We start from the raw sequence: 19121 nt of genomic DNA, 5'->3' as shown, positions 1-19121 counted from the left end.
TTATTGGCGTATGAATAATTTTTTAAATAAGTGCAAGAAAGTTTCTCGTCCAAGTTGATCGATATCGAATAATCAGTATCACAGACTCCACTATGAGAGCTTGCGATGTATGTCATCGGACATTTATTTATAAGTTGATAACAATACTTATTCAGGTGTGTGTGTGTGTGTGTGTGTGTTTGTGTAAAATGCCTCGAATACTCGAGGGAAGCGCTGGAGATAAAATAAATAATTTCCTTAGAACGGAAATTGTAACAATGTTTTTTGGAAATTTATTTTCAATCTTATCGTCCAATTGTACTTTGTCTATAATTGTTTGTGTAAACCCATATTATGTACAGAATAAATCATATACACCAATATTGATCGAGCTTGATACATCAATTGAGATAAATTTAATTGCAAATGTTTAATTGGCTGTAGAGAGGGGAAAGAGGAAGTACGGAAAGTGTTGTGTTATTGCAGACTCTCTTGATTTACTTTTCGTTTAAACTTTATGCGCGACGGGATCCGGTAGAAGAATTTATCAGATAAATTTGTATTTATATGTTAATATTTGATTCGGGCGAATATTTATGATGTGTTACAGTAAGTTTTTTTTTTTTTTTATAGTCAAGTCGAACTTAAGTGACTAACATTTTTATGGAATAACATTAATGCGTGTTGAGACGATAGCTGTGGAAAATACAAATCTCAATCTTAACGAAATTGAATTCGAGATTCATTGTCTTAAAAGAGCTAACCAGTTTCCCGATGTCCCACATTAAGCGTCTAGAGAAAGTAAAAATAAAAGCTGAAAACTTTTTCAACGATTAAACGGAGTATGAAGAAAACATCCTTTCGATTCGTTAAACACTTAAAAATATATTTTTACTCAAACGATAGTTCTACACAACTATGAATGACATAAATTTAATGTATTATTTGAAATGGTAGAGCACGTAGCATTATAATTTTAATTTTAGATTATTGTATCGTGATTTTAGCATTGTATAAGTAGTATTGGTTTAATTTTAATTTTATTGTTAAATAATTTTGTCAGCTTTTTATCTCAAACTCGATATTTCAATTCATACTTTATATCCATCCATTTATTTCATTTAATATAACGATATTACGATTTTTTTGTAACATGACTCGGTGAAGAATGTGTCAATGTCGTATATTAATGGTTTAAAAGCATAGTTTAATAACAAAAAATAAATAATAGAGACAACAGGAATTGTTATTTAATTTACGATTACTTGATTTATTTAATAAATATTAAAGAATGTGTTAAATCTGAATATTATAAAGATTATTTAATCCGGTCGATATATTCAATATTTAAACGGAAGATTTGAAAAGTTGAATTTTTTCATACGTTATATTGTGTGTGGATATTTACTTTAAGGTATTGATAAAAGAGATCATAAAAGCGAGTAGATAATTCTTATAAATTTTTCTTATGACTAATTATGCTAAGAAATAAATATCTGCTAACGTAGTTTTGCCGATGCATTATATTATAATATTAATTCAAATAATTCTTCGCATTATCCAACGTTTAAAATGTTTACGAGCACTAATAATACCATAAACGCGTGAGGCACAATGTAATTAACAATATTCCGTCAATACCTACCGTTATTTTCTTAAATAGGTATTTGTTGTTTGCTAATGTTACAAAACTAATAGCTACTGTGCAAGGTATAACAATTCAATTTTAATATGATAAACAACGATTTGATTTGTAACACTTTTTAGAGCTCATTAAATATAGTTTTTCTCTCGGTTATCGAATAAAAGACTAAAAAAGAGATTCGAACTGACAATGTACATTACTTATATTGCACTGATATTTTATTTTATTTTATTTTATTTAATTTTATATATTTATTATTTTTTTTTTTTTTTTTGCTATACAATAACAACAATAAAATTAATCATGATTCGGCTATGAAAAAATAATATTTGTAAAATATGTTCTCGAAAATTAGTCAATTGGACGCTCACATTTGTGTACAATACATTTTTTTAAATGCATATAACAACATTAAAAAGTCTGTAACATAAGATAATACGCCAAGAAGAAATATGTAGTAGATCAATTATACTATAAGTGAAATACATTAATCGTTTATACGAATAATATTAATTCAGACATTCAAACATCACAAATAAATCAAAATGCTCGTGAAAGATCATTATAATACATTTACTTCTGATTTATTAATATAAACTGTGCATTATTTAAAGTTTCGGGAGAATATTAACCTTCATTAACAATACGTAGTATAAATTTAATGATACAACATACGCAGATAATATAAACAATCAAGTAGTTAATTCGATAAAGCGAATTATTTTGCGAATTTAATTAATTCAGTTCAATAACAAATATTATGCAACATTCTTATTTCTTAATGTTGATGAATAAAAATTCTGGCAGATGCACAATTAGTGTCGCTAATAACCTTTAAATAATCGATCGTTTGAAAAACGTTAACTCTAAGAGTTAACTCGGAGAAAATAGCGCCTGATTAGTCCTGGCGTTGTACCAGCTTCTCTCCAAGTATCCCTAATGAAAGGATCGGAAATCGCGGACACGGTAAGACGTCATCGCACATACGATTACCCGGATTTACATTTACTGGATACGAGTGCACGGAAGATTTCCTCTCGAGTGCGCGTCCTCGAGCGCATTCTCGCTCGACGAGGTGGAAAATACGAGACAAGCGATCAGGATCGATCATTAGCGCGTTCAAACTCGACGTCCTTAGAGGACCGGAGACTCGCGGGAGGAAAGATGCTGCTACAAGCACGTGTCCTCGCTTGTTCTTGCTAAAGCGTGAGCACGCGCTTTGCGATTTTTTTTTTAATCTCTCTTTGCTTGTTTTTTGGTGGCGTCAGTCGACGAGCCACTGGCGCCGACACACATTAATTCGCGCAGACTAACACCTTTTGTAGATGGGACACCGAGCTTTTTCCAAGGGAAACCCAACTGATTTTTCCAGTTTATATATTAATTGAGATCGTTTAAATAACGAAGGCAATTGGCTTTGTTAGTCCCCCTGTACTGCTATATGTTATGGTCACACGAAAATTATTGCAAATCCGTGGCGTGCAGGTAATGCGCCTTTTATTCTTTCGTTATGTTTAAATTACATCCAATGATCTAAATGAGTCATGTGTTAGCAGATGTGAATTTGAATGATTCTACGTTTTAGTGATGCTGATGCTATTGCGACTAAAAATAAATTGGTTTTATATATTTAAAAACTTATATAATTTCGCGACGGCACATGTCCCGATTGTTCAGTTATTCAACAAAGTGTTCGATATATGATTTAACGATTTGTTCTGTAAACTGAATAAATTATTTATGCTTTTCCGTTCTATAATTTAGTCTATAAAATCAACATAATAATAATTATTAAATTAATTATCAAGAATTTATTCCAGTGCGTGTGTAATTCTATTAAACGAAGAGAGATAATGAATATTTAAGAATTTGTGAATTAAAAATTGGAATTCAATAAAAGTTTATTAAGTTACTTCAGACCAAAGTAGCTTAGCATTGGATATTACAAGGAAAACATGTAAATTACAATGCCTATATGTTTAACCTGTGATTAGCTTTATTTGGCCACTTAAAATGACGTCGAAAGATTATAATAAAGAATATTTGAAAACAATGTTTGTCAAGATTTTCAAATATCAATTTCCTTGTCAGTAAATAGAAAAAATCTTACAGAAAACCATAGAAAATAAGTCGTTGTTAAAGTTCTTAAATAATATCACGATATAAGAGTTATTAAAATAATTAAATAAAAAAAATTTAATATCTAATCGCGTGGAAAGACACTGGATTTCATGGAATGTTAAGTTTTTAAAGTTTTCAATTAGTTTCAATCTAGACTTCTGACGCTATTGGGCATACTATACTTTAATTTAAACTTGTCTTGATTCAATCGACTAGTTATTATCAACTTACACACACAGACAACACGCGCGCGCACACGCGCGCACACACGCATGTATGTATATAAGCATAATGGCATATAAATTCTCATCGATTAGAGAATTATTTTGATATGCGTCATTATTTATTCTAGTTTTTACGCAAATCTGGAATACAAATGCAGCGCCTCGATATTTAATTATAATTAAAAATGAAAAAAGACATAAAGCATAAACATTATGGACCAATAAATATAATTGCATTCATTGAAAATAGCAGAACAATTAATCAACGATTAATTGCGCTTCGATGTTTGATCTTTTTCACTTCACGTGATTAACTCCTCATGACATCAAAATGCCTCGTATATGTCGTCGAATTCAGGATCGCTCGGAAAAAAATTGAAAATGCCGACTACGGTAATTGGGCGAGGTGCTGAGTGAGAAACATTCGTGGCAATCCTGACGACTCATCACTGCATTCTGGAACAAGTTGGACGTGCGGGGAGGACGATAGATAGTCCTTTAGGAATATTTGATCTCAGTCTCTTTGACCCATTTTATATTAGAATTATGATACACTTAAAGGGATCGCTATTTTTTACATGACGCACGATGCTATTGTCCTTGTTTATTGTGCAGAAGAAATGGACGATAACGACAAATCAGTTGAATTTAAGATTAATTTATATAAATTAGATTTACACATTATTTAATTATTTAATTTTCATAGGATTGTTATACCAGTATTAGAATAATTCGACGGTTCGATATTATAAAATAATATTAGTACTACATGTTTAAATTTTCAGGATTTCATCGTTTAACTTTTATTCAATATAAGAGCCTTTAAAATTAAGAGTAAATTTATTATATAATAACCGTATTCATTTAAAAAAAAAAAAAAAAAAAAAAAAAAAAAAAAAAAAAACTCACTTTATTAGTCTTTGAATTATACATTATCTACGCAAATAATTACCAAACTATATAAAAATAAATCTGATAAACTTATAAAGTAATAGATGTCACTTTAAACGATAGTAATAATAATAATAATAATAATAATAATAATAATAGTAATAATAATATCATTATTATTACATGGGACTTTATTTGTATACAGTATTGATTTTAAATAACAAATATTCTACGTAATAATTGTATTATTGCAATAATTGTTGTTTGATTTGTAAAAAAGAATAAACACACATAAAAACAAAAGATTTGGAAAAATATTATAAAATTTGTTATGCTGACTTCAGCCTATTTTATAATGCCCAAATAAAATGCATTTAACTTGTAACAATTTGATTACAAATACATATGTAAAAAGTTACGTTATGGGCTACAGTGTAATCATATATAAATCTAACGTAGACGTGTTTTTTATTTTGAATTTAAATGTTGTAAGATTATAAGTCACTGGGAATGGCCAAATAAGAGTAAACATTAATCGAATCTGAGTTACTCAATCAATACAGACATACAGATAGGGAAATAAAATAATACGTACATTTATAACATTAAAGAAAGTGCTCGATGGGCGAGAATAATATTTTACAACGAAAAGAAAGAGGTAGATGGACCAAGAGAGAGTTGGGGTTGCCGAGCCGGTTCAATTAAACATGCAGCAGCAAACTGGTATAGTGTTCTACGTGGAACCGAGACATGTCTGGGCTTGCACATTTGCATTTTCTCTTAATATGTGTAATAGCGCAACGGATTTCGTCCCTGCTTTCCCTGCTCGTGAATAAAAGAATTATCTTCGAACGTAAGAATGGTGGGAAGACTCTGCGATTCTTACAATTTCTTTCTTCGTACACTCATCTCATTATCATCATTAATTCGATATTGTTTACAATAGTTATCGTTGGCTCGTTCTAACTAGCATTAAAGGTCAGCATTTGCCAGGATAAGCGTATAAGTCAATTGAGATCAATGGTAAATAAAGTCCTTAAAATTTTTAAAGCCTCGACTGTTATGTTAATATAGTATATGCTTCTCATGGATAATTAAACAAAATCAATTATTGCAGCTATACTAGAAGCTCATTTAAAGTTTAAATTAAGGAAGATTTTACAATTTTACAAAGTAATTAATTTGTAATGGATTTTTAAAGGATTAAATTATTGTCCAACCGCTAATAAACTCATTTTCATTAATGATCGATATTTGCAATGAGATATTACGACGACGTTGCTACATAATTAACTACTGTTAATTAACTTTTAATGAGTTTTTCCTTATCACAGGTATCGGTAACCAGTTCTGCCACATTATACTAAGAATTGGCAAATGGAAAATTGAAGATATAGCAAATTTCATTAGTTTGTCGATTATTTGCCAGTAAATTCATCGACGACCATAGCGCTTACTTGGAAAAAATCCCAAAGGATAGGAGATATCGACGGGAGTGAGAGAGGTAATGGGCTGGGAAGGGAACTGGGGGGGGGGAGATGGAACGGAGTCAAGCACGGTCCTACTTTCATTAAATGTAAAGCACGTCGTGGGCGATATAAGATCTCTGGAATTTCTCGGCTACGACTTATATTGCGAGACGCGCGCCTCCTATGGAATGCAATATGACAATTACTCATCCGTCCGCGAGAGCGCATTCCTCCAAGCTCCAAGAGGATCCATAATCGCGTGCGCCATTTTTCAACTAGACCATCCAATATTGTGGAATATCTCACGGCCATGCGCGTCAATGACGCACATGACTCATTTAAACGGGCATCTCTCTCTCTCTCTCTCTCTCTCTCTCTCTCTCTAAACCTTAATCTAATCTTGCGCCTGTTTTTACTCTTGGCGCTAGCAACAATATGGTCTTGGTAAAGAATATTAGAATTTTTAAACTATACGTATATATAATTCATTTGCATTCAATGGCTTTTAATAACAAGATCTTATCTCGCTTTGTAGGATGCTTAACTTCATCTGCTTTTCTCCCTACAACTAACTACAAAATTTCCTATTTTCCCGCCAATTTGCATCCCCTGCAAGCAACGTCATGTCTCAAATCCGTATGTATTGCATGCATACGCGTTGTAAGTATTTAATTAAACGCATATCGCATAAATAATGTAAAATAATAAAATAAAAATTTTAATTAAATGCATCAGACGTCATTTCAAAAAACAAAGAACAAAAAACAAAAAACCAAGCCAAAAATAGATCAGTCAGCAAGTAAAGTTTATTAGTCAATTTTACCCAAGGCAATTTTTTATCATGACATCGCGTCTCGATTAAAACGCTTTTTAGCCACTCTGCCAAAATTAATGAACCGTAGAGTTAGCAAAAGACTGCTCTAAATGACCGTAATCGACCACGATCGCTGATCCCCTTTCCACTCCCCCTTCCCGCACGCAAAGCATAGGATCTCGCGATCCTAAGAAAGCGCTGAAATTAATAATCGAACGGGCGAAACAATTTTAAATCGAGCGGTCCCGATGTCCAAGTGATCGATGACGAAGAGATAAGATACCGAGTTTCGGCAAAGAATGCGAGTGAGTCGCGCGCAACGCCCCGGAAGACGGAGGGGTGTTGCGGTGGCGCTTAAGCCACGACGGGGATGCTATCGCATCCGCGGCCGCAGTCGGTATGAAGCTGCTGTTCGTGGGGTTGGCGCTCGTGGCCACGAGCTGGGCTCTCGCATCCGGTCCCGACGATGTGCACGCGCTACCTCTCGGCTCCGAGGCCAGTCTGCATTGGAGGTGATCCCCTTACCTTACACCCTGAGGGTTTACTCTCGCGTAAGAGAGCGAGTACATCGATTGCCGTTGCGTCATGGCCGGCGATTCGCTTAATCGACTGATTGGGATGTTTATGTGCCGCGACCACTTAACCACAGCCAGGATATTTAAATGGTATTTTTCGTATTCCCACGTAGGGTGGCGTTGGCGAGCGAACGAATTATAGCGGAAGTGCACTACACCGGCGAAGAGAATTCTTGGTTCGCCGTGGGTTTTTCGGATTACGGGAAACTACGGCCCGCGGATTATTGTATATTCTGGACAAACTGGCATCGTGAAACTCATCTGCAGGTACTTCTTATCTTAGCATTTCAACGCTTTCGGTGAAGTGCAATCTTTCGTTCTGCCAATAAATTGCGTAAATTTATCGCTACTGCGTGGCTATTATATCTTCGACAGACTTGGTCATTTAATTTTACTTTGATTTTCTAATCGTACAAAACATCGATAAATATATTTATCGATTGGTATTTTATTGTTTGACATTCATTGTTTTTCCTCGTCTAAAATTCATCACGGACCGTGAGTGTGATGTATAATATTTAGCTTGGGAATTATATATGTATATATATATATATATATGATGCGGGTATTTTGTATCGTTCAAGGATGCTTGGAGCGACGATGATGGAAATTTGAATCTCGACGAGCATCAAGATTGCACAAATTTCGAATGGAAAAAGCGTGGAAACGTAACCAAGTTTACATTTACGAGACAATTCGATACTTGCGATGACCACGATTACATTATTGAGGTATGGACTTGTGGTAATTGTAATAACGTACACGAATATCCCCTATATGCGTTAGGCCATTGGTACGCTAAATCCGTATTGCTTGAATACAGAGTCATTTGTAGATAAAAGAAATTTTATTTGTATATCGATAATCCCTTTAAATATCTATATGAGATTAGTTTGGGAGTTTGATCCACGATAACGACAAGTAAATGAAAAATTCAATTTTACAAGCTCTGCACGACGTCCGAATGAGCGCGAAATACAAGCTTAAGAGATTTATAGCGCACTTTCGATCGAGAACTGGTACAACAATTTATAAAGACAACGATGCGCAATGACAGACGCGATATCTTTGGATTTTTAATTGAAACACGACGGCAGCTGAAATAGTTAAGCCAATGGCCAAGGATTGCTCCGATCATTCCGAGCAGTGATATTCCCGAGGACCGACCGACCTGGTTCGACTGTCCGCAGAGGGGTACAACCCACTTGGTATGGCTGAAGGGAGCCGGGCCCCTGAGTTCCCTGGCCGGACTGCGGGTCGGCAATGCCAAGTCCTCGGGCATGTCCCGGACGGAGATGCTGCGGCTCCCGCGGCCGAGGCTCCACTACCCTCCGGACACCTGGCAGTACGAGGTCAGGGCGGAGCGCGTTCAGGTACCAAACGCCGAGACGACCTACTGGTGTCGCGTCCACAAGCTGCCCTCGAAGCTAAAAAGAAAGTAAGCTCCGCGGAGCCGTTGCCTCGTATAATCGTCCAACCGTAGCTCCTTGCCCATCCTTAATCCCATCCTACCAACTTCCCGCCATCGCTTTAAGGAACTTTAAGGAGCGACTCGATGCTCACGCTGCCTCGTTTCTCTCGACGATAGGCATCACGTCCTCCAGTTCGCACCGGTGATTCAGCAGGGCAACGAACATTTGGTCCACCACATGGAGATATTCCATTGCATCGGGCCCGCTAATTTGGAAATACCCATGTATAATGGACCTTGCGACGCATCCACTCGACCAGAACGAACTCAGGTCGGTTGGTTAGTAAAGGCAAACCAATGAAATATATATGTTTTCCTCATATATTGGTTTTTTCTTTTTTTATTTATTTATTTTGTTTTAAGGTTATTAATTTTAACTAGATTTACGTACCATTACATCCTTCTCGTAACCCTTAGCTAATTATCCAATATTGATTCAGTTATTTATCGTCGTTGTTGTTCTTGTTGTAATTGTTGCTGTTTATTTTTTCTCTTTTTTTTCAATTATACCTTACAATATTTTACTGTGTAGGCTTATTATACACAATGCAATAAAAGAAACTTATCATTTGTATGCGCATATACATATAAAATAAAATTTTTTATGAATATATTGATAATACTTTCCAACGTTATTGTTCCAAACATGCACTATCATTGACTTTTTAATATCATTTTAATATTACAGCCAAGAAAATAATTTAATTTAATAAGTATTAATTGCTTTATTATTTACTCGCATTGACAATTTAGTCGAGAGAAGCTCAAATCCAATGTCTATGATATGTAAAAGTACAATATTAGTCTTTGATAATGATCTATTGTTTTATTAAGAATTGTATAATTTTGACAATTTTTCGTTTCAATTTTTATTTTTTAGATAATCGTATTCGTAAACTCGTAGATTTTTTAAAAAATGACAATTACATTTATGCATTTAATACAATATGCAGATATTTAAGCAAATTATCTTGAGAATGGATAAACTTATTCTTTACGATATTGAAATTAATTGTTAAATCACGTATATTCTCAATCAAATACTTTTAATAATGATTAACAAAATTACACATACAAATTACACAACAAAACAATTTTATTCCATTAAGACCATAATTTTTTTTATTAATCATTGAATAATTATTATAAATATATGCGTCACACATTCTTAAATACACAATATCGAGCTTCTTTAATTATTACATAAAGCTTAAATCAAACAAGCGGCACGTATATTTTTATAATAATTTTGACCACCGTGTAAGATCACAACACTCACCGTTCCTAAGCGTCCTTCATCATTAGTAATCTTCTATTTCATTAAAATACTTTAAAAGCACAGAGAGCGCCGTATATGAGCCACGATGTCGATTATTTTTTAACAACAGTATATTCGAGCTTTCACTCCAAAGTTAGAGAACATGGTGAAATATTTTAAGACAGTTACTGCTCAAGCAAACACAACCAGAGAAAGCAGCTCCTAATCTTTCATAATCATAAACCGTTTGCGCGCGTGTGCTCTCTTCGCGCAGGTTTGCAAAAAAGTGTTGGCTGCATGGGCGATGGGCGCGGACGCCTTCGTGTACCCGGAGGAAGCGGGCTTGCCGATCGGTGGTGAGGAGTTCAACCGGCACGTGATGCTCGAGATTCACTATAATAACCCTGAGCTTCAGGCGGACGTCGTCGACTCATCTGGCCTGCGCTTCGTAATCACCGAGAGTCTCAGGAAGTACGATGCGGGGGTTATCGAGTTGGGCCTCGAGTACACCGATAAAATGGCCATTCCACCCGGACAGGTCATTATCTTAATACGTTTATCTTAATCTGACTCTGCGTCATTTCTATTTCTTTTATATCATGTCGCCTGATTTGAGGCTGGAGAGGGTTGGTATTTGGTGGGGAGGGGAGGGGGATGAGAGGGGGGGGTAGTCGATGAGAATGAAAATCAGATATGCGACATGGAATTTGAATGTAGTAATTTTATTTGCATTTGAAATTTTACTTTAAACTTACGTCTTCGTTGTTTTCTTATTAATCGCATTAAGATTGTATTAATAATTTTTTATCTTCCTTATAGCAATTAGGGCTTTGTTTATCCGCAAATTAAAGATTTATAGTATAGTCCTAAAGAAAGAGAAAGAATTCATAATTCAGATGATTTAACGGATAATTTGAAATTTTCAGATGCACAAATGCATGCATTTTTATTTGACAGTGTGGAAACGTACATTTATTTATTTTACTTAAATATATTTACCCTGGAAGGCTCGTTCGTTAGGTAAGGAAATAATATTAATATAAATAATATAAGTCTTATTGTTATTATACAAATTTCTTAGCCATATTACGATAGTGTTACTAAAAATTTGAATTTATTATTTGGCGGTTTAAAATAATAATGATTTATAGAAGATTAATATTATGCTTTAGTCATATTTATCATTTAATATATTATATTGCTTGCTTTGTTACACGATATAAATGGATGCGAAATTAATATTGCTTAACATTGTTTGGTATCAATTTATAGGTTATAATAATCAATTTAATTAGTAGAAGAACAAATATTTGAAGAATTTCATCATTAGTAAGCTCGATTAATTATGATAAAATTAATTTTGTAAAATCATTAACTTCTAAGAATGTGGTGATTGCCATCTTGATGAATACAATCGATACGAGTAATATTATTTGCATAATATGTATGCACATAAGCTGAATAGTTGGCATGAATTTGTTAATAAGAAATTTTGATCGACAAATTATGTTCAATCTCGAACTACAAGCATGCAATAATGTATTTTTAATATTTCATGCATTAGCTAAATAATACATTGATGAGAATTCAATTTTTACATCGACCGATAATAAGTATAAACTATAGCGCATTCAATTGATTTAAATAAATTGATCGTTCGTTTCTGTTGCCCCATCCCCGCTTCTCAAAATCTATAGTATTTATAAATATTTGAGATCACTTAGAATTTTAATGTATTCCACAATGGCCGATTAATTAATACAGATTTTTTTTTTTTTTTTTTTTTTTAATATAGTTAGTTTGCGTTAATAATTAATAAAACGATTAATTAAAGCAGAGTATTTTGTAAAGAATATGGCCCATAATGGAGTTCCTATATTTTCAATTGAATTCTTATACTGAAAGCGCATATATAATATGGACGGGACGATCAGAAAAATGAATTTCATGACTAGATAAAGTAATTACCACTCAAGAGCATCATTTTTATAAGAATAAAATAATGTACACCTAATTGTTGTTAAATTGGGATAAAATTAAATGTATTTTATAATTTCGACTACCATTTGAAATTGAAGTAATTAACACAAAATATATAAAAATAAATAATATAGAAATCAATTATTTAATTCAGTATTCAATGGAGTAGAAAACCAATTATCGTGCATTTTTTATCAACAAAATTTCAAACTATTTCTATTCAATTTTGCAAAGTGCAATAGTTGATATATTGCATACATATTATTCCATTATTTCACTTTATTAGCCCATCGTACTTTTCTTACAGTTTTTTTTTGTTTTTTTTTGTTTTTTTTGTTTTTTTTTGTTTTTTTTTTTTGTTTGCCTCATTAAATTGAATTGATATCATATTAATACAGTTAAAAATAAGAGTAATATTACAGAAATATTATATTGATGCTTTGGAAAACCGAAAGAATAAATAGCTTTCTTTAAATTTTACGAATATTTGTATTACTTAATTAACTAAATTCTATAATCAGTATATAAAATTTGACCTTGTAAGTTTATTAGTTTGGGACACGAGTACCAAGGACTTCTATTTATCGATCGTGGCAAATTATTTTTACAAAAGATCCTGACAGGGAGACTCAAGTCGTTGATAATCGTCACTAATCGACGAAGCCTACGCCGAAGCTTTTGTCATTCGTATACTCTTCATTGCAACTTGCATTTCGGAAAATCATAATCGAGGGAAGCCCCCGCTTATCGAACAGATAGACCCTATATTAACGAAGCGCATGGTACTGATAATTTTCGCAGGAGTCGTTCGTTCTGTCCGGCCACTGCGTCGCCGAATGCACGGGTGTGGGTCTGCCCCAGAGTGGCATCAAGATCTTCGGCTCGCAGCTTCACACACATCTCACCGGGAAGCGAGTGGTTACGCGGCATGCGAGGGACGGCCAGGAACTGCCGCTCCTCAACTACGATAACCACTACTCCACGCATTTTCAGGAGATCAGACTATTGCCACGACCCGTCACCGTTTTGCCGGTTATTGATTTACCGGTTTTCAAAGCCTGATTAACGGTCAACGACCACTGCTTAATATCCTTCGACATTATCCTTATTTATCGTATGAATACCAATTACGTGTAGAAATCAGTCAAGACTGGGCATTAAAAAAAAAAAAAAAAAAAAAAAATCTGTATAAAAAAAAACCTGCCAAAATTTATAAATTAATTTCTATAAGCGATTTCAATGGGGGGGGGTGTATTATAGCTGTACGAATATATTGATCGTTGATTTACGGGCAGAGTAGACGATACGTTTTATCGATCACTCGCACATTCAATCTAAATTTATCATAATGTTTTAGGGCGATACTCTAATAACGAGTTGTACGTACGAAACGCTGGATAGGGCTAATGTCACTCTCGGAGGCTTTGCAATTTCAGATGAGATGTGTGTAAATTACATACACTACTATCCGAATTCACGCCTCGAGGTATATTATATTTTTAATTAAAAATTGTTTCTTACTTTTTGGTTAATGTTTAAAAGAGTACGAGACAATCGGCATTTATATTAAGAACTATTTAATTAAATGTAAAAAGACATTCTTACTTGCGCTCAATATAACCTAATGGTATTTTTATGCAATCATTCTCTTGTAGGTTTGCAAAAGTGCTATAAGCGATGACGCATTGAGAACGTATTTCCGGTACTTGAGAGAGTGGGAAAATCAAGGAACGAACAGAGGAAAAGGAATTTCAGATAATTATAAAAGTATCGAATGGACGAAGATTCGAATCGCAGCTCTTCACGATCTATACGAAGTTGCTCCTTTAGGTAAACTTAAATACGATCGAAAAATAGTCCGCGTGTTATTAGAATAATTTATTTCTTTTCATGAGTAATATTTAAGCAACTTTTCTATTAAATAATATATTTATTATTTGAGCGAGTTTTATGATGAACATTAAGAAAAAATTATACTTAACAATTTGTACTTCGAAATATGATTTATATTATTTATTGGTTAGTAGTGTTATATATATATATATATAAAAGAGCAAATATTTTATTATTAAAAATAATTTGTTTTTCATTCAGATGACTAGATATGCATCTATAAGAATTACTCGATTTTACCTTTATAAAATACGTTTATCTGAATTACCTATAATTATTTCTTTTATTTTTAAGTATTTTCTAAAAATTTTACAACCCATTTTCACATTATCTTGTGAAATCAATTATAATAAATTATAACATATGTTCCTAGAAAGTTATGATTATAAAATTATCACTGGTAGTATTATTAGCTGAACCGATAATTCCAGTTGTGTACTCTTAACGATTTACAATAAAGCTTGCGAGTAATTATTAATAGCAAGTTAATTAAACATTCGGAATAAAATTTGTTAATGAAATACGTAAGGCTAATTAACCCGAGTTATAGTAAAACGTTATATTCATAATCATTAAATTTTATCTTGATTGTTAATTTTGAAAGTTAAATTCAATTTGAAATTGTAAATTTTCACCAAAATCTATGTGTATCCCCTACAAAATAAATAACATCTTTTCATCGCAGTATATACTTTTAATTTTTACGAAACAATATTTTCACTCTATGCGATCAATCTTTGAAAAAATTGGATTAATTTTTCAAAATTATTTTATACTATTAATGCGCACGCTTAAAACTATTTAATAAATAATTAGAATATATACATTGCTTATAAGTATATAATAAATGTTATAGTTGTTAATTTGTTAATTAGCACATCAATGTGTGAGATAAAAATAAAAATGTAATTTGTATTAATCAAAATTTCTTTTAATTTAATAGTAAAATTTAATTTGTTTTAATTCATTTTTATATAGAAATTTTGATTTCTCAGACTCGGTTGAGTTGCTCAGAACAGTGATGTATACTATATATTGAATATAAATAATTGATGGTTGTTCAATTAATATTTTATAGCTTTGAAGTGAATCTAGTCAATTATACTACTAATGCATGCACTTTAAAGTGATATTACGTTTCACTTTTTAATTAATGCGAAAATAATATTTCATACGAACATCAATCGGATAGAATATCTAAATTAACTAATCAAAATTATTAATAATAAAATTAAGGGGTGGGGGAGGGGAATAGAGAAAAACATAAAAAAACGAATATCTTGACTGTAGTTTTTCTCGATGTCGAAGGAAATAATGAGAAGAACGGTTTTGTAAAATAAAATGGCAAACTCAAGGGTATAATAAAACCACATTATTTAAACATTTTTGCACAGGAATGCAGTGTAATGGTTCGGATGGATCTCGACTTCCTGGTCTCTGGGACAACATTGCGACGACACCAATCAGACTCCCACTGGCACCGCCAGCACGTAGTTGCGCGGAATCCGGATACGAAATCAATGCTGATGAGCAAAATGAAATTTGAATAAAACCTTTGAAGTCTGACGCAAAAGATTATTTAACCTAATGAGCTAAATAAAACAATTAACAAAATTAATAGAATATGTAGAGCTTAGTCATGTCTGATTGTCATTGAAAAATAAAATTCAATAATATATACTTTTAAAATAAGAAAAGAAAAAGATATTGGAGAGTATGGATAATGCGGTAATTAACTGACATACAAACGGTGTATTTTTAGAAAAGTACAAAATGTTCACGAGCAAAGAATGCAAAAATGCAAAGAGCATTACTTGGTATTGTGTAAAAGTTTATAAACTTTCTGTGTAGTTAGTATCCTGAACGTTTTTTCCGATTTTTTTTTTGTTTTTTTTTTGTTTTTGTTTTTTTGTTTTGTTCATTCTCGCACCTTTCTGAAAAAGTACATTAATGTGGCATTCATTCGCAAACGGCGCACGTAAGCTGGCTTTCGACCTTGCATGCCTTTTAATAACAAATACTTCTTTTATCTTGCGTATAATAATAATTAATATTACAATATATATCTATAATATAATCTAATAATATAGTAATAGTGTTCGATCAACTTTACATGCCATATAATAATGTACAAAAAAGGGAGAACAGCTGTGTCTTTTACATTTTTTAGCTACTCAATGAATAAATTTAATTATTTTCTCGTTTTGCTCCATAACATGAATTTGCACTTTCACGTGTGTGTGCGTGCGCGGGCGCGCGCGAGTGTATTTAGGAGGGCCGGGAAGGGATTTACACATGTTTATGCGGGTGCGCGCGCGATAATTGCAAATGTGCCACACATACATCCGTGGCTATGTACCATTGAAGAGGCGCGCGCGCCCTCACAAGTTGTATACATATATACATATATCACTGCATATATATATATACACATATATTTATTTATTTATTATATGCACGCATATACATATAAAAGTGCATAGATTAAATGTAAACCGTCGGAGAATTCGGCACGCTGAGAAAACGCTTATACTGCCAAATTAAAAAAATACTTCATAACGTACGTGCGGTATATAATACATAGTACAGGCGGGTAATTACGAACTCACACACATTCGGCCATGCAAAAACATACACTCGATGTCGAACAAACCATACATATATTGACTCGTGCAAAGAAACGTCGATTTCTTTAATTTGCATTATTAAAGTATTATGCCCGTTTGTCTGTATTTGCGTTTCATTGCTTATCGTCGAAATTGTCTACCCTTTTGCATGGAATATTAGCTTTAAAAAATTTACTTGCATTCGAAAGTCAACAAATATATAGTTCGCAGAACATACGTGGAATAATTATCCGAGCTTGAAAATCTTCGTTCTATATCGATCATTATTTTAATAAACGGTCCTTTCAATATTACTTTTTTCCTCGGATTAGGATACAATCAAAACAGTTTATAATTTGTACTGTCGAATCTTTCCTCAGAAGTTCGCATGATTTCCCTGCGCTATACGCACAGGCATCAACTTTCTCTTTGGCGTCGCGTTTATCTTTAGGACAGGCATGGGCACATTTCGTCATTTTTTGAAACAGGCACTGCTTTATTTATTTTTAATCTTCGTATTGGAGTTACATGTCTTAGAAAAATTTAACGATAATTTTGCGATTGTTTAATTTTAATTATTGTATAATTGTAATAATTGTATCATTTCAATCATTGCGACAAAATGTTTCGTCTGCGATAATGTTAATTTTTTAAATAAATGATTATCTAATGGCTATTGTACACTTTTGTTTTTGTTTTTGTTTTTTTTTGATTTACAACTTTCATAGAACTGCGTAACAATAAAATAATAATAGTTATATAATTTATTCATGATAATTTTTTGTTATTTATTAAATTTATTATATTTTTATTTATTTATTTATTTTTTTTCTAATGTAATTTGATCCTCCCAATATTGCTTCTAAGCATAAGAATAATTTAGATTTTCATAGTTCTTATATCTGTTCGCAAAAATACTTAAATAATGATGAGAAGTTTAATGTCAATTCTACGCTATTCAATATATTTACCAAAGGTTTTCATATTAAAAATATGGCATTAATATGTCAATTGATTAATAATTTCACGAAGTACACGAAAAATGCCCGCGACTGTTTTTAACTGTCCTGCTCAATCGCCGTTTAACCGAGTGACAAGAAGAATTTTTCCTTTGGAAGAGAATCGGATGCTTTGTAGATGAATGGATTGGACGATTTTTCATTAGTCGTTTTGAAGGAACAATTATTTAAAATCTTAAGAAGTTTAAATTTGAATGAGTTTAATAATGCATTGATGATTACGATCCAAATGCATTGTATAGTGTAGCAAATGAAAATTAATTTAATGATTTAGATACTTTTAATTGTGAGCGATTTACGTGATTTTAGGATCTACGTGTATATTTTCATTTTAAGACGACATGATTTTTCTATTAATTTTAAGGAACAACATTTGATTATTCAAAAGTGATCGAGTGACTCTCTATATTAGCGACTGACATGAAGAAGAATACGCGAAGAGGATCAATCGGTTTTCTTTTTCCGTAGGAACAAGTTCGCGCGATTCTTCTTTTACTATTCTCATAATTTATTTTCTTTTTAATATAGAAGTATTAATTCCCCGATGTCTTTCTCTTTTTAATATAAACGGTATACAATCACGAAGTATAAAATATATCACTTTGAGAATGAGTGCGAATTTCGTCCACGCAATATCTTACTCATCGAACAATTTTTTTTACGGTTTCCTAATTCGGTCCAAGCTGCTAAATTTTCCTGCGCAGACTATAAAAAAATACACATTATAGAATGAACTCGAAGGTATTATTTTAAGATTGAATAAAGTAGAGGGGATGGATACGGATACCCTTCGTCGGTTTTGAGATGGATATATTTTAAATGCGCAGAGCATGTTTTCACTAGCAGTACCTACTTCGTAAATTATAAATTGAAAGTAAAAATAAACATCGATTTAAAAAAAAAACTCAATAAAGGCCTCACACAGCCAGTATGATTATCCTTATCTCGAATAATCAGTGCATTATAATTTATAGAAAAAAGTTTAATATTGAAGATCTGAAGCATATGAAAGTACTTTAAAGTTTTGTCTCAGCTGTCATTAAAATAATTGTCTTTCAAAGATCCGTTTCATAGATAACGTTTCAATTTATACATTTTTTTTCTTTCTTTTTAGTCTCTTATCGTGTATTTTTTTTAATTTTGTTTTGTTTGTGTTTTGAAAGAAACATCGATTAA

The 19121-nt window shown here is 32.5% G+C and overlaps 1 protein-coding gene across 1 annotated transcript; it reads left to right on the top strand.

The window, feature by feature from the left end:
* The first annotated feature begins 7542 nt into the window (after positions 1-7542).
* On the top strand, positions 7543-15866 carry Tbh (tyramine beta hydroxylase). The gene is made up of 10 exons (XM_011495498.1): positions 7543-7655; positions 7832-7985; positions 8303-8449; positions 8909-9156; positions 9307-9460; positions 10722-10985; positions 13229-13459; positions 13785-13913; positions 14083-14257; positions 15715-15866. The coding sequence occupies exons 1-10, from the start codon at positions 7543-7545 to the stop codon at positions 15864-15866; spliced, it is 1767 nt and encodes a 588-aa protein (XP_011493800.1).
* The last annotated feature ends 3255 nt before the right edge of the window (positions 15867-19121 follow it).

This window comes from Ceratosolen solmsi, unplaced genomic scaffold, assembly GCF_000503995.2.
Source record: "Ceratosolen solmsi marchali unplaced genomic scaffold, CerSol_1.0 scaffold1, whole genome shotgun sequence".
Lineage (NCBI taxonomy): Eukaryota > Metazoa > Arthropoda > Insecta > Hymenoptera > Agaonidae > Ceratosolen > Ceratosolen solmsi.
The sequence above is the reverse complement of the archived record's forward strand: the minus strand, read 5'-3'. Positions and strand labels throughout refer to the sequence as shown.

Excerpts from the sequence above, each read along its gene's own strand:
- Tbh (XM_011495498.1), top strand. The coding sequence starts at position 7,543 with ATGAAGCTGCTGTTCGTGGGGTTGGCGCTCGTGGCCACGAGCTGGGCT. Across the intron at positions 9,157-9,306 it reads CCCTCGAAGCTAAAAAGAAA|GCATCACGTCCTCCAGTTCG; the intron begins GTAAGCTCCGCG and ends TCTCGACGATAG. Across the intron at positions 13,460-13,784 it reads GACCCGTCACCGTTTTGCCG|GGCGATACTCTAATAACGAG; the intron begins GTTATTGATTTA and ends ATAATGTTTTAG.